The sequence below is a fragment of the Onychostruthus taczanowskii genome, unplaced genomic scaffold (genome assembly GCF_017590055.1).
Source record: "Onychostruthus taczanowskii isolate IOZ18803 unplaced genomic scaffold, ASM1759005v1 scaffold41, whole genome shotgun sequence".
Lineage (NCBI taxonomy): Eukaryota > Metazoa > Chordata > Aves > Passeriformes > Passeridae > Onychostruthus > Onychostruthus taczanowskii.
Genome location: NW_024501571.1, coordinates 2,016,059 through 2,030,542, shown reverse-complemented (window position 1 = coordinate 2,030,542; position 14,484 = coordinate 2,016,059). Strand labels below are relative to the sequence as shown.

The following is a 14,484-nucleotide window of genomic DNA, read 5'->3' as shown; positions in this document are numbered from 1 at the left end:
ATGTGCCAAGTGATGGACTGCAAGCACTCCTTGGAAGTGGTTACACCATGGGCAGGGCTCCTGCTTCAGGATGCCCCAGTGCTCGTGGTGTGTGGGCTCATGGCAGGGCACCACTGATCTTCACTCACAGAGTTTAAAAGTAAGGGATTTAATTAGATTTATTGGTCTGACCTCACAGACCATTAAAATACACCCAGCTGGGCTGATGGTGGGGCTGATAATGGGTATTTGGCACGAGCTTTTCTTCCATATGGTATCCAGTTATGGAACGAAACACTTGAGAGACAAAGGGTCCATCACATGCCATGACAGATTGTTCCAACAATCAGCCCTTCCTCCTATTAAAAATCTGTGCGTTATTTCCAATTTGAGTTTGTTTGTGTTCAGCTTCCAGAAGGTAGCTCTTATGCATTTGTCTGATTGATTAAAAAGTGCAGCAGGATCTTGTGTTTTCTCCCCCTGGAGATGCTTACATATTAATCAAGTTGACTCTCAATCTTCTTGTGATGAACTACGTAGATTAAGCACTGTCCCTTACTGCAGGACATTACCTCTAATTTTAAAACCATTTGAAGTCCTTTTGTTTTGTACTGACCTCATAAAAAGGCCAAATCACATATATATGCAGCATTATAACAATCTTCTTCCCTGTCATACACGTTTCATCCTACGTATCTCTCCCTGTACCTCTAAATTTATCCAGATCTCACTAGCGACTTTTTTGGATGCCTTGGCAGTGGAAGCTCTTGATGAATGGTGGGTCTGCTCTCATCCTCAGCTTGCTGCTCTCTGGGATACATTTCAGCCCTCTGCAGGCAGGGCTGACACTCCCTGCCCTCGGCAGCTTGTCTTTACCTCTGGCTCTGCTAAAGCACACTGAGTGGGCTCAGGCTTGGTAACAGTCTCTCCCCTGCCAATCTTGATACCACTCCTTTTCTTTTTGCCTGCAGATCATTGAGAAAAATGACTCGTTGAGATCAATGAGAAAAACCAGACTCAGTCCTGGGCAGGCAAAGCTGCCCCCTTCCTCCCTGCTCAAGGGTGGTTTGTAATTGACAGCCCCACCTGAGGTTCTCAATCCCTTTAAGGGCAGTTCTCAGTCCCTTCAAGGTGTTCCCTGCTGGTGTTGTGCAGCACCACCTTTCTTCATCAGAGTGACATGCAAAACTAAGGTAACTGTATTAGGAACCCTCAGCCTATGACATCCACTCCATCACCTTTATCAAGTGACTTGTAATCCTGTTACAGAATGAAATGAGGTCTGTTTGACAAGACTTTTGCAGTGGTGGCTATTAGTACTGAATCTCATGTCAATTTTTTATTAAGTGCATATGCTGTCAGCTTTATTGCATGTGTGTAGGAATGTGTGTGGCTGCCTGTGGCAATGTCTAGTTAAACAGTACTTTACAGCATCTTTTTGTGAGAAAGACTAGTTGCCTGTACAAACCACAACATTTTTTTTCCTTCTGTAGTTACTTAGCAAAGCTACAGGTGTGAATCACCAATAATTGTATCAGCTCCAACGGCAGCAGTGTGTCCAGCACCACTGTGTGTCACACTGTTCCTAACTGCCTCTGAAATATTCTTCCAATTTTAAAAATGCCCCTGGTGGGGCAAGTCATTAAATCTTTTCATGCATTTCACAGTTTTCTTCTCAGAAAGAAAGATCACATTCGGTCTTCACAATGTGCTTTTCTGTGCTTTGCTCTGTGTAAGTTGGTGTGTAACACCCAAACTGATATTTGAGAGGTATAATAGTAAAGTTTGCAGTTAGAGAGGGACAGAAAATAGTGATGTCCATTTAGTCAATAGAGACAGTTTTTCTGAAAATTAAGTATCAAATGCCTAAACAAGTGAACTCTGGGGTCAGGGGTGTTCACAGAATCTTCATCTAATGTGGAAGACTAATTTTTCCTCTGAATTCTGAAGAAGGAAGGTTTAGTGGAGGACAAATCAGAGCACACTCCTAAAATACAGAATTTATGTTCCCAAAACTTTGCGTCACTCCTTAACTTCCTAAGTTTTGATGCAGCCCTTCTTGTTGGCAGCATCTTGTGTGTGTCACCCTCACAAATACAGTGATGCTGCAACAATTCCAGCTGTTTCTGTGGCTGCTGGGAACTGCTGCATCTGTGCTCAGCTATGTCTTAGTGATATGGAGCAGCTGCAGGAAGGAGAAGCTCCTGGGATGCCCTGGGATGGATCAGCTGTCTGTGCTCTGTCCCTCCACAAGTGACTGATCTCCTGTCTCCAGCTGGGATGAACTCTTGAACTGATGCATTTTAGACTAAAGACAGTTTGCCCTGGCTTTTTGTCACCCCCCTGATGGAAGATCAAATTATGGGACTCTAGGAGAGGAGACTATCTTCATGCTCACCACACACTGTATTTCCTCCCCACCCTTCTCCAGCTGGAACAAGACCAAATGTTGCATCTGTTCCAATGTTGAAAGTGGTTCATGTTGCCATTAGCCACATTCAGCCCCAAATTGAACCTGGCAAGCAGCTGGCATGCTCAGAGCCAGTTTGCTTGCAGGGGGATGTGTTTTGATGGGAAATGCTGCTGCCTTTTAAATAAGGAAAGAAGGTAATTCCCCACCTAAATAAGAGAAAGGCTCACCTATTTCCTGGAAGGTGAGAGATAGATGATGTGTCCTGCATGGCAGCTGGCCTGATCTCTTGTACTCTTTTATTTCTCTCAAATGATCAGTTTGCAAGGGGTTAAAATATGTTAGTTCAGCTAGAGTAAAAATCTCTGCTCAGCCTCACTGTGATGGAAGAGGAGGCTCTGCTGCCCTCAGAATCTTCATTATGGCAGGGAATTGCTCACGGTTCTTGACTCCTTAGTTGAATTTCATGATTCTGGAATGGTTAAGCAGCACTCTCAATTTCTTGCTATTTAGCTTTATTAAAAAAAAAAAAGTTGAAACTGTTAAAGAATTCAAAGATGTCATGAGAGAGCTTACTTTTCTGCTTCCCTTCCTGATAGCGTCTTTCTGCACCCTTCAAAAGGAAAAAATAAAGCAAGATTTATTAATAATACTAAAGCAGTGAGTCAGGACGTCTTTATATATTTAAGGTGAAAAGCTGTACGAAGTGTGGTCGCAGTTCAGACACACAGGGATGTGTTCACTGCTTTTGCCCAAATCTCTGGAGAAAGCTGTTTCCCAGCCCAGGTGCAGGGAGATCCTGTGGCTTGAGCTGAGCTCACACAGTCAGTCAGGAGTGGTGTTAGCTCTGCCTCCTGTGCCACTGCTTATAGTGAACCACTTGCCCTCACTGAGGGTGGATTTTTTGTCTGTCTGTCAGTCTTTCACAGAAATCCATCATGACAGGATTTCCTTGTTTATTCTCACACCCATCTCTCCCTGGATCCTGCCCACTTTCCTTCTTGGTCCATCACCAGTGAGCAACAGGGTTAGAAATCTGTTGGTTTGAAGGCCACTGGTTCAAATTCAGAGTATGCTGATACGACCAAGAAGGAAAAATGACCCTTTGGCAGATCATTCCATCAAAATAGACCTTTAATCTGCTTTCCAGTGGCACGCATCAAGGACAATTACAGAAAGAAATCCTGCTAGTACTGGGACAGAAATGGGAGCCAGAACTGCTAGTTGGATTCAGATGGAGATTTATGTTACACAGCCATGACTTAATCAAAGTGCTTATAATAAAGCAAGTTTTTCTGCAGTTTAGATAAACACTGGCACATCTGTGGAACCACATTTTCTGGGACTTCAACCAACGTCATTGTTTTGGGCCAGTTTCACCACTTTGGCTGCCAGTCTGGTCTCATCCTGCAGTTTCTCAGGCTAATGAGTTTATGTCTGTCAAAGAAAGAGTATGAAAGATCTGTCACTGTGCAATGTGGCATGTGTGAAACAAGAAAATCTCATAATTTCTAGGGATGTGAGTTGTGTGCATTGCTCTGGATCCTGCTTTGGCTTGGCTGGTGTAGTTAAAAAATCTGCAAACATTGTAGGAAGTACTATGGGCTGCAGAAAGTGCTCATTTGTTTTCCATTAGGATGTTCAGTCTCAAAGAGGACAGGATGCAGCATGGTACTGAGGGAAAGTGGGATGGCCTGCCATTGAAACGAGTGTCCAGGCAGGAATTACGATTCCTGATACAGGCGTGGGGTTGTGTGGGCATACAGGACTTCAGCTGCTGTCCAGGTTTCTGTTTCATAATGGGAATACTCTTCCCTTAGCAGGCAGAGATGTGATCAGGGGGAAAAGCAGCATACACCTGTTTGGAGGAAATAATTTTAGAGACATCGGAAAAAAAAAAAAAAGGCACTTTGTGAATATACCTCCTAATTGTACTTCCCTTAATTACACAGATTTTGAATAATGTCTTTGCTGTGCTGACAACCAGTGGTTATTTTCTCAGCATGTTAATGTCACCCTAATCAAAGATCCTCATCTTCTAGTCACAAACCTGTGGGTGACCTTTTCCAAGACCACATGGTCTATATCAGGCAAGATGTTTGAGGCTTTGTGGGTGGTTCACGTGAGGAGAAACATGGAGAGGCCTTTGGATTAGGTCTGCTACTCTCAGCCAAGGTTTGTAGTGTTATATGATGTCAGCCTGCTGCTGTGTGCCCTCCTTAGCTTAGGTGAGTGAGAAAAGTCTGTTCTGGCTCTCAAGTACTGGTGGTTTTAATTGAGTTCAAGGTGTAACAGCTGGGTGAGGAAGGGTGAGGAGAACTCTATTATAAATCCTCATTTTCACAAATTGCTTTTGGACACAATAGAGATTTTGTTTCTAAAAATCTTCTTTTGCCAATGGAGGCGAGCTGCAAATCAAGAGCTGTCGCTGGGGTTTGGTTTCAGTGCTGCCACATCAGTGAAAACCCAGGTGAACATCTCAATTTTGCAGCTGATGTTGGTAGTTCTGCTGTTGTGTTCCTGGGACTGGGACATTCTGTTTGGTTCCCTTTAGTGGAAGTTCAATCTTAATTAATTAAATGGCAGACAGAAAAAAAAAAAAAAAGAAATTAATAAGGATTGATGAATTCATTCCTATGTTGTAAATTATTGTATCCCCAGCTTTCTCCTGTGCCTCTGGTGAGTACCTGGAGATGAAGAACCAGGTGTGCAGCAAATGTGCAGAGGGGACCTACTCCCTGGGCAGCGGGATCAAGTTTGACGAGTGGGATGAGCTGCCAGCAGGATTCTCCAACGTGGCGACTTTCATGGACACGGCGCTCGGCTCGTCCGAGAGTAAAGCCGACAGCTGCAACAAGTGAGGAGCTCTGCTTGCACCTGGCTTAGGCAGCTGTGGGTGAACCTGGGACAGCTCAGCAGCACAAAGCTGCTTAATGCCTCATCTGAGCTGTGCAGAGGGTAGCCAGCCCTGCTTGTGGCAGACAGGAGTGGCTGGGAGGTGAAATCTGGAGCCTCATCTCTTTGCTGTCAGCATGGTCTCCTCGGGCTCATCGGCAGCCAGTGAGCTTAAGACCGGCCTGGAGCTGCTCTTATTTGTAGCTGGAAAGCTCCAGGGTCATGGTATAGTGAATGTGGCTAAAAGGTCCTTTTATAGCCTATTTGGAGACCTGTGGTGCTTGCAAAAGGCTGTTTCTGAGTGTAATTGAAGGTATATTGAACCTGTGGATAATAAACCTTTCTTATATGGGCTGAGTCCTAAATTTTTCATACAATATCCTTTCCCATGCACAGTTTCAGTGAAAAGTATTATATTTTATATTATTCATGTAACATATAAAAATAGATGTAAAATAAAATTATTATATTTAGTATATCTGAAAAATAAATTGTGATCCTGTAATAAATTTAAAAAGTCACTGCAGTTAGCTGTTTTGGGATTCTGGGGTCTTTTTTATGTAACATGTTGTTGTGTAGTAGTGTACAAAAAGTCTCCTCAGTATCTGTGGTCTCAGCTGAGGCTTGTTTTGTTTATGTTCATCAGCTCTTCATGGACGCCTCGAGGGAATTACATAGAGTCAAACAGGGATGACTGTACAGTTTCTCTCATCTACGCTGTGCACCTGAAGAAATCCGGCTCTGTCTTCTTTGAATACCAGTATATTGACAACAACATCTTCTTTGAATTTTTTGTAAGGCCTTTTAAATGGTGAATCCAACCTTATATTGTAAGAATTCACCCCAGATCATTAGCAGCAGCTTTCCCTCTTTTAAGTTCCCTGCATGCCCATAGCTTGTCATTGCTGAACAGTATCAAAAAATTCTGCTTCTCTTTCTGTCACTTATACTGTCTTGTGGCATTTTTTTAATCTTCAAAACTCAGTCTGAACTGATCCTGTCTGCCATGGACTGGAATTTTGCCATTTGGGGTTACGACTGCCCCAGTTAGTCCAGCCTTTTGCAAGACAGGTGTTGGTGGTAGATGCTCCTGTTTAGGGGTGTCTGACTGGAGATGCCTTTGAAGGCACTTGACATTTAAAAAGACTTCTTCCAGGTAGTACTATGTGGAAACCTTTAGTTTTAGGTCAGTTTGTGTCCTAGTGATTTAGTAATTAAGATGAAAAGAAAAGCAGGAGAAATTCAGGTGACTTTCAGTAGGAATTAGTCTCTGAGTGTGTGTCTGTGCTGTGAAATGGAGGGGCTGGGGATCATTAGCTCTGACATGGGAACAGCCTGGCTGGGCTTGCACCATAGTGTGTTCAAATTGCTGAAACTCTCTGGTCAGCAGTGACCAGAATGGGGAAGGCAACCCTTCTCTGCCCACCTGGATGGACTGACTGCTGTCCAGTGAGCTGGAGGGTTCCCAGCACCAGGATTTGCAGTGGGGTGTAAATGCCCCACATTACTGAGGCGCTCTGGAAGTTTCCACTGTCCTTGTCATGTACCTGCCATTTGGGACAGAAAAAAAATGTAATGGGAGGGTGACTCAAGAGAGGCAAATGACTGGAAATTTTCAGTCTCCTCTGTTACTGCCCTTTTATCTGTCGACAAGCTCTGTTTTTCATCAGAAAGACACAGCCCATGGCACCTCACAGGAATGACAAGTCTTAGCCTGTGTTGGTTAATATCTATTGAAGTTTGGGGGAAAAGTGCAAAGTATCCTTATCTTTAGTAGAGCCAAAAAGGGAAGACAAAAATTACCTGTTGGAGGTGCCTTCATGCTGCTACATCAGTGTGATAGATTGCTACTGTACTTGGGTAACAGTGTTATTTAGCCATTTCTGTTTTGTATTAAGCTATCCTGCCTTCTTCATGAGAAGAAAGCAGCAACTATGCTTTCTGCTGTCAGGTGAGCATGCCAGGATTATGAATCCCAGCCCCAGTTGCTTGACTGGCAGATCTGCTCCTGCAATAGAGCACATATATTGTGTCTCTGAGCACTGGCTTTGAAAATGGCTTCTTGGTTATTGCTTTTATCCATATCCCACTCATTCGCCTTCTCTGAATTTATCATCCCCTTTTCAAGAAGCAATGAGTGCTGCAGCCCTTTATAGAAATGCCCATAAATTCCTAGTCAGCCTCAGTATTTCAGGGAAGCCATATTTAAATCTCCTGTAAAAGTCTTTTTATTTTTTTCCTCCAGCATGCCTTTGTGGTTCCATATATTTAACAATGACACTTTAGCTCTGGAAAGTGGAATTTCAGTGGCGGTGGCAGGTTACTGGGAAATGGTGAGGTGTTTTTCTGCCCTTCCTTGGCTCTGTTTACATATTGAAGCCCTTTACACCTGATGAGAAGAGGCTATATATTCTTACCCCTTCTTTGCAGGTGGGAACCAAGACAAGAGGGTGCTGTAGCTCAGGTTGCACAAGTAGGGATCTACCTTCTACACAGGTGCTTCTTCATGCCTCTTCTCCTTAATGCAGTTGGTCTAGGTGGGAATTGATTGTATAGATGCTTTGGAGGATGTGGAGTTGCACAGCTTATTTCAGATTTGATTTGGAGCAACTTTAAGGAGGATCCTTGACTCCAGGTCAAGTGTCTGAAAGTGTTGAAGTGACCTTTCTCCCTGGAGCAATAAAAGCAGAGTGTGTGATCTCATGCCTCAAAGGCACTTCATACTTTTTCATCTGAGAAGACAGGTATAGGAAGAAAGAAGTGCACCAAACTCTGCTGTAAGGAAATGCTTCTGAGCTGCCCTGGACCCAGGCAAGGGACAGCCAACCTGCCCCTTCTGCCAAGACAGACTCTCCCTGGCATGTTGCCTCTGCCTTGATAGCTTTACTCTCATCCCTAGGTCAGGTGGCAGCAGGCCAAAGGCAAAGCACATATTGGCTGTAGAGAAAACACTTCATATTCCAGCTTTGGCCCATCCACTCCTGCTTCCCCTATGATTTGGAAGCCTCTGGATTTTAGAGAATTAAGTCTCGGTAGGCTCAGGAGAAGGAGGAAGCAGCAATACAATATGCTCAGCATCCTTGTCTGCCCATATAGCATGAGCACACGCCTGAGATCATCTCATCCTGCTCTTTTTTTACCATCTGTGTCAGAGGGGGCTGGTGGAGGCACTGTTAAGCCATAGCAGATGTTGAAAGTTGGGGGTTTATTTTGCCACAAGCAAAGCAGCTGTCTAGATATGTAGACAAGAGGAACAGAGGTGAATCTTAAAATTCCCAGAAATCATTATGCTGACAGAGAGATGCCCCTGATTGTAGTCATTGATGTTGTGTTTTTATTAACAGATACAAAATGACCAGTGCAAAGAAATGGAGTCCACAGCAGACAAATGGGTGAAGCTCACAGACAATGGGGAATGGGGCTCTCATTCTGTAAGTGCATGAAAAATTCCTTCATGAAGTTTTTTTCCATTTATAAATGTCTGTAATTTCCTCTGTCCAAACATGGGCCAGCTCCTGTCAATGCATTTGAAGAAGCAGAGCTTTCCTAGTACTGAGGGGAAAAGTCATGGAGATCCCTAAGGGGCTGATCCCAAAGGAAATTATATAGATGCAAGACTTTGTATTGATTTCCCTGGGCTTTGAATTAACTGTTTTATGAGGTTAAATAGATTTATGCAAATCTGCATGCCACAATCACTCTACATGATTGTAATTGAAATCTTGTACAGCAGTTGTTTGCTCATGAGAACACAAGATTATTCTCTGTGTCTTGGCCGAGCAGTGGGAGTGGGGTGTGTACGTAGAGACAAGCAGGACGGGCATTTCATTCTCAAGTGTGTGCAGAAGAGCTGGATTGCACCCAACTTCTGCTCCATGGGGGCTTGTGTGAAAAACCAGCTGGCAGCACCAGGATGGCTCCTGCAGCAGGGATATGAGCCTGTCCATGCTGGGGATAGGAGCCCTGTGGCTGGCCGATGACCCAGCTGGCTGAGTTGGCCCTGTGAACATCACGTTCACAGGATCATGTGCAAACCAGCTCATCAGCCAAGACCTGGCTTCCACTACACCATCACACCCTTGTCCCCAGAGCCATAGCAGCAAAGGCCCAGCACAGGGGACATTATGCCAGAAGAAAAAGGCTTTTGTGGGCATAGGCAGCAGCACAATCTCTGTTTTCCATGGTGTGCTTTCCCTCCTAGAGGAGAAACTGTATTCCTGAGCCAGCTCTGGTTGGAGTGCCTGTTAGGTCAGGTGCAAGACCAGTGCAAGTTACACTGGGAGGCTGGAATGTTGGCTGAGGAAGGATGAGTGGCATGAGCTGAGAGGTAGATCCAGGGCCAGGGCATTGACTTGGGTGAGCTGAGGGATGCAGGCAGTCTGCATGGGAGATGGTGCAAGCTGAACTTGTCATCTGGGGTGTGCAAGTGTTCCCACTGTCTATGAAAGTTGTTGGAATGGCTGGCTGAAATGTAGACATATGAGTTGGTGAGATGATGATGCTGGCTGTCCTGAAGGGCTTTTTATGCAAATGCTGTCAAAGTGTTTTCTGTGAGCACAATTTTCCAGTCTCTGCTCTCAGCAGGTGAGTCCTGCTGCATTGGGGCTGGTGGTGGGTACCTCACCTCGCACAACCTGATGCCTGTTTCAGCATGGTCCCAGCTCCCCTGTTACACGTGATAGCTCAGCTCTCCTCTGCCCCTATGGGTAGCAGATGTTTGGGTGTGGGAGATGCAATATGGTCTATTTCCACTTTGCTAAATTTTTCAACTCTTTATCCTGAGTGAACAAAAACTGTGGTCCTGCCAGGCCTGCTGTAAATCGCATTATCCTGGACCCTTATGCTGGTAGAGTTTATCCCTCTTCTTGTGTGAAAATATAGCACTTTCAGGCCATTGTCCTGCTACTGGCACTAAACACCTTGTACTGGGCTAGTAGATATGGAATACCAGGCCAGGCAGAGGCTTGGTGAACCTGCTGCTTTTATTGGTGGGAGTGATACAGTAGTTACACAAGAGAGTTGAAGGCAGAAGGCACGAAAACTGCTGCTGGATGAGTTTTCCTGCCTTCCTACTGCCCTTTACCTCAGCTGTGATGCCACCAACCCACCACCCTTCCACAGGGGTTGTGCAGTCACTTGCTGCACCATGCCATGAAAACAAGTGGGTCAGGGCAGTCAGAAACCAGGTTGTTTTCTGCATCTCATTTGCTGTTTGCAGTCAGAAGTGAGCAGGGGGGATGAGACTGCTGCTGGAGATAGGCATGGTTTGTGCCTGGCTTACTGGTCATGGTACTGTTACATGCAGACAGAGCTTGTTTTTTAAAACCTATAATCAAAACTCGCTTGTGAACTGGATTTTCAAACTCTGGGTCATGTTGAGCTTCTTCATGAAAGGGTATCTCAAGGCTTTAAAAACAAACTGATTGACTATATTTGAACGTAAGGCTGGAGATAAAAGCTCTTGAGTGCCAGGGGTAATTGGATAAAGACAGGAACAGCTTTTTCCAAATTCTGCTTACAACAAGGTCAGAAACAGTTCTTGGTGTTTTTCCAACTGGGGCGTTGAGAAACATTTTCATAAAGCACATTTTGGCACTCCTCAGATATGTCTGTACAGCATCTGTCTTGTTTTACCATTACCTCTTGACCCACTAAACAGCACGGTAAAAGCTACTAGGATGCAAGAAATTTGAATGGAAGTAGGAAATAAAACAATGTCTTGGCAAGGGGATGTTTGCTAACTCACATGTGTTGTTCCAGGTAACTCTAAAATCAGGTAGCAATATATTATACTGGAGAACAACAGGGATTCTCATGGGCTCCAAAGTTGTAAAACCAGTTTTAGTGAAGAACATCACAATTGAAGGTAAGTAGAATTTGTCTTTGAGGTTTTATCTCTTTTATCACAATGTTTGCCAAGTACTATTTCTACTGCTGTGCCTACAGTGCTGAAGTGGCTTTTTTTAACCCCATGCCCCCTCTCCTCCTCTGAAGGGTAGAAACAGAACAGCAAAACTTCACAGTGAGGAAAGGCTGAAAAATTAGTTTATCTGGAAAATGTTGCCATCTACTGGAGAAGACTGGATTAGCAAACAGAGAAAAAGGAATAACCAGGTTTTCTTTATTGTAGAATAGAAGGACTGTGGTTATTGGTAAGCCTCTCAACAGTGATAAATAGATATAAGTCATACTGTGGCAGTTTAATTAATATTCAAATTATCTGTTTTATATGTAATTGCTCTTTTGGTCCTGGTCTAAGTGTAATAAAACTGGGAGTGTCATATAAGGTTCTTAGATGGGTCAGACTTTAATTGAAATATAAAGATTAAAGACCTAAAAGTTAGCAAAGCCAAAGTGTCTTAAGTGAGTGGTGAAACTGAGTGTGGTTTTTATGCTGTTTTATACAACTGGTTTGCTCTCATCCATAAGCCCAGATAAACAGTAGTTACAGATGGATCTCTTTCAGTGCTTTACCCAGAATTTTTCTTACAGGAGTTGCGTACACGTCTGAATGTTTCGCGTGCAAGCCCGGTACCTTCAGCGACAAACCAGGAGCATCTGGCTGCCAGGTGTGCCCACGAGACACTTATTCTGAGAAAGGGGCTAAAGAGTGCACCAAGTGTGAAGAAGAAATGTATTATGCAGGTACATAAACCAAGTGGGACAAGCAAAACCAGGAAGATCTGAGTATTCATATATGAATATGCTATATATATATTCATATATATATATATACCATCACCAGCTGTTTCAGATGTGAGCGTGGCTGTATCCAGCAATGAGAGTCTCCAGCTGATATGTGAAGGGGAAATTATTGACTTCCCAAAGTGTGCAGAGGGCACATAGATATGTAATGGGCCACAGTCAAACGTTGTTAGTGTCGTCAGTGTTAACATGAAGGGATGGAGGCCTTTATGACCAGGAAGGGGATAGCTCTTCTGAAGGATGGAGCAGTCGTGCTGTGCCCTCTCCTGGTAATTTGTGTTATGGGTTGGCAATAACACGAATTTGCTTCATCACTGCCTTCAGCCTTAACATGTTTTGAGGAATGTCCTTTCCAAACAGTCTCTCCTGGCTTGCCCCTGCCTCCTGTGGGGCTGGAGAATGGGGTGATCTAGTAGCAAAACCTAGTTCCAAAGTCCTCTGTGTTTCCCTATGGTTAGGTGGTGATCTTCAAATGACATGGTCTCAATCTATTCTTCATAGTCAAAAGGTCTTCAGATTTCTTCCTTGTAGTAGTTTTAGAAAATTCTTGAAGAATGAGTTACTGACCATAGCACCTGCTGTCACCCATGATTGCAAATGCTTGGGGACCTGTGCCTCTGATCACAGTGGGAATGAAATATCAAAATTATCTGGCAAGAGAAAAAATTAGGCCAGTGTTGTAAGGAAGTTTCTACAGGATTAGAATGGTTTTGTTCCTTATCAAGTGAGAAAATATTTCCATGCTTGCTAAACTGTATAAATTTTTGTTTGATGGAATCATGGAGTGGTTTGGGTTGGAAAGGACCTTAGAAATCACCTCGTTCCAACTGCCATGGGCAGGGAATTTTCTACTAGACCAGTTTGCTGTAAGCCTTGTCCAACCAGACCTTAACTGTTTCCAGAGATGGGATATTCACAGCTTTTCTGGGTGACCTGTTGCAGTGTCTCACCATCCTCAGAGTAAAAAAACTTCTTCCTAATAATTGTCTTTGCATACACTGAATCAGTGAATTTCAGTGTGACAGTATAAGCCCAGCTAGTATTTCCCCTGTTCCCCTGATTAATTTCAGGGGAAGGCTTATGCAGACACCATTAAAAGCTTGATTTTTCATTTTTGTTTTATAATTTTCTGCTGACTCATTTTAACCTCCAGATTTCAGGCTTGTTATATTTGTTTCCAGAGACCATTTGATAGTTTAATATCCTGTTTCTCACCTTTTCTTTTAGAGGAGGGATCCAGTGCATGCATAGAGCGACCTCCATGCACAAGCAAAGACTTTTTCCAGATCCACACCCCATGTGATAAGGAGGGAAAAGTAAGTAGAAGGCATGATACTATTTTTAAGCTCACTGACCTTATTGCTATCTCTGCATTTGAAAGCAAGTTAGTTCTTTTTAGGAATCCATTGCCCAATTACTTTCCCAATTTTGCTTCCAGTATAGAATCTGTGGCTTTGGGCTTGTCCTTTGTCTGCCCTCTCTGCAGCCTTTATCCCTCTGTAAGAATCTGACAGGTCTGGGTCTGCTTAAGGGATGTGATTTTGGTGAGATGATAAGCTCCTTGCACTTGTGAAGGGTCTGATGGGGCACTGGGACTGCTTCCATACTTCCACACTGCTGGAACACAGGGTGAAGTACTGTCCCAGCATAAACCTATCTCTCTAGTTGTTAATAAACTTTCTGGCATACTTTAAGCTTGTGATGACTGTCCTTGCAGCACCCAGGCATAATTCAGGTGATACCATGGCCCAGGAGCATTGGATATGGCCATCTCTGCTTCAGGTGGAGGAGTGTTTGTCTGCATGTGTCATGTCCCTTGGTTTTAGCATCAGGGACAGGCTAAACTCTTGCCTGTGGTCAGGTAAAATAATGGTATATACATAGTCTGGAGTGTTCATGTGCGTTAGCTTGGCTGCTGGTAATGTGCTTGTCCTATGGGCTGCCTCAAATCACCTGGACTCTCAGGACATTGTTTCCCCCAGAGACCTTAGATCCACTTGGTCTCATGGAGGGACCTCCTGGTGGAGCAGCCTGGCTTTGTCCTAGCAGTCAAGTGGAATTTTTGGAGGAATTGGAGAGGAAACTGCTGTTTACTGCTGTTGGAAGCTCACAGAGGTGTGGACACATAGTCAGTCCTGTTTGATGTCTTTCCTTTCCGATCTCTCATAGATCCCATCTCTCAGATGGAATTGCAAATAGTCAGATTCCCTAACACCTGTATGTCGCTGGCCTAATATTTCTGGCAGGATTGAGTATTTTGGAGTATCGTGATCAGCGAGTTCTAAAGTCCAGCTGAGATATCCTATGCTTTGATCATGAAGCATCAGTGAGTTTAGCCGCAGAGCTGTCAGGCTCTGCAACCTGGTCTTGACTCACTGATTTCTGCTCTGTTAACTGTGTCTAATGACTGATGAAATTAGCAGCAGTGTTCATGGCTACACCCCCAGGTACCACTTTAATTGCAGCCTCCTGTGGATTGTTCTGTCACTGCTCTG

General features: G+C 44.0%; 1 protein-coding gene across 2 annotated transcripts in view; it reads left to right on the top strand.

Annotated features, from left to right (window-relative positions):
• The window catches only part of ELAPOR2 (endosome-lysosome associated apoptosis and autophagy regulator family member 2), a 93,652-nt gene that overhangs the window by 57,251 nt on the left and 21,917 nt on the right, over positions 1 to 14,484 (top strand). For both annotated transcript variants that reach the window (XM_041413388.1, XM_041413389.1), the window contains 6 exons: positions 5,051 to 5,246; positions 5,931 to 6,078; positions 8,629 to 8,715; positions 11,045 to 11,150; positions 11,777 to 11,929; positions 13,217 to 13,305. In XM_041413388.1, the coding sequence (XP_041269322.1) occupies positions 5,051 to 5,246; positions 5,931 to 6,078; positions 8,629 to 8,715; positions 11,045 to 11,150; positions 11,777 to 11,929; positions 13,217 to 13,305 (779 nt within the window). The remainder of the gene's footprint in view (positions 1 to 5,050; positions 5,247 to 5,930; positions 6,079 to 8,628; positions 8,716 to 11,044; positions 11,151 to 11,776; positions 11,930 to 13,216; positions 13,306 to 14,484) is intronic.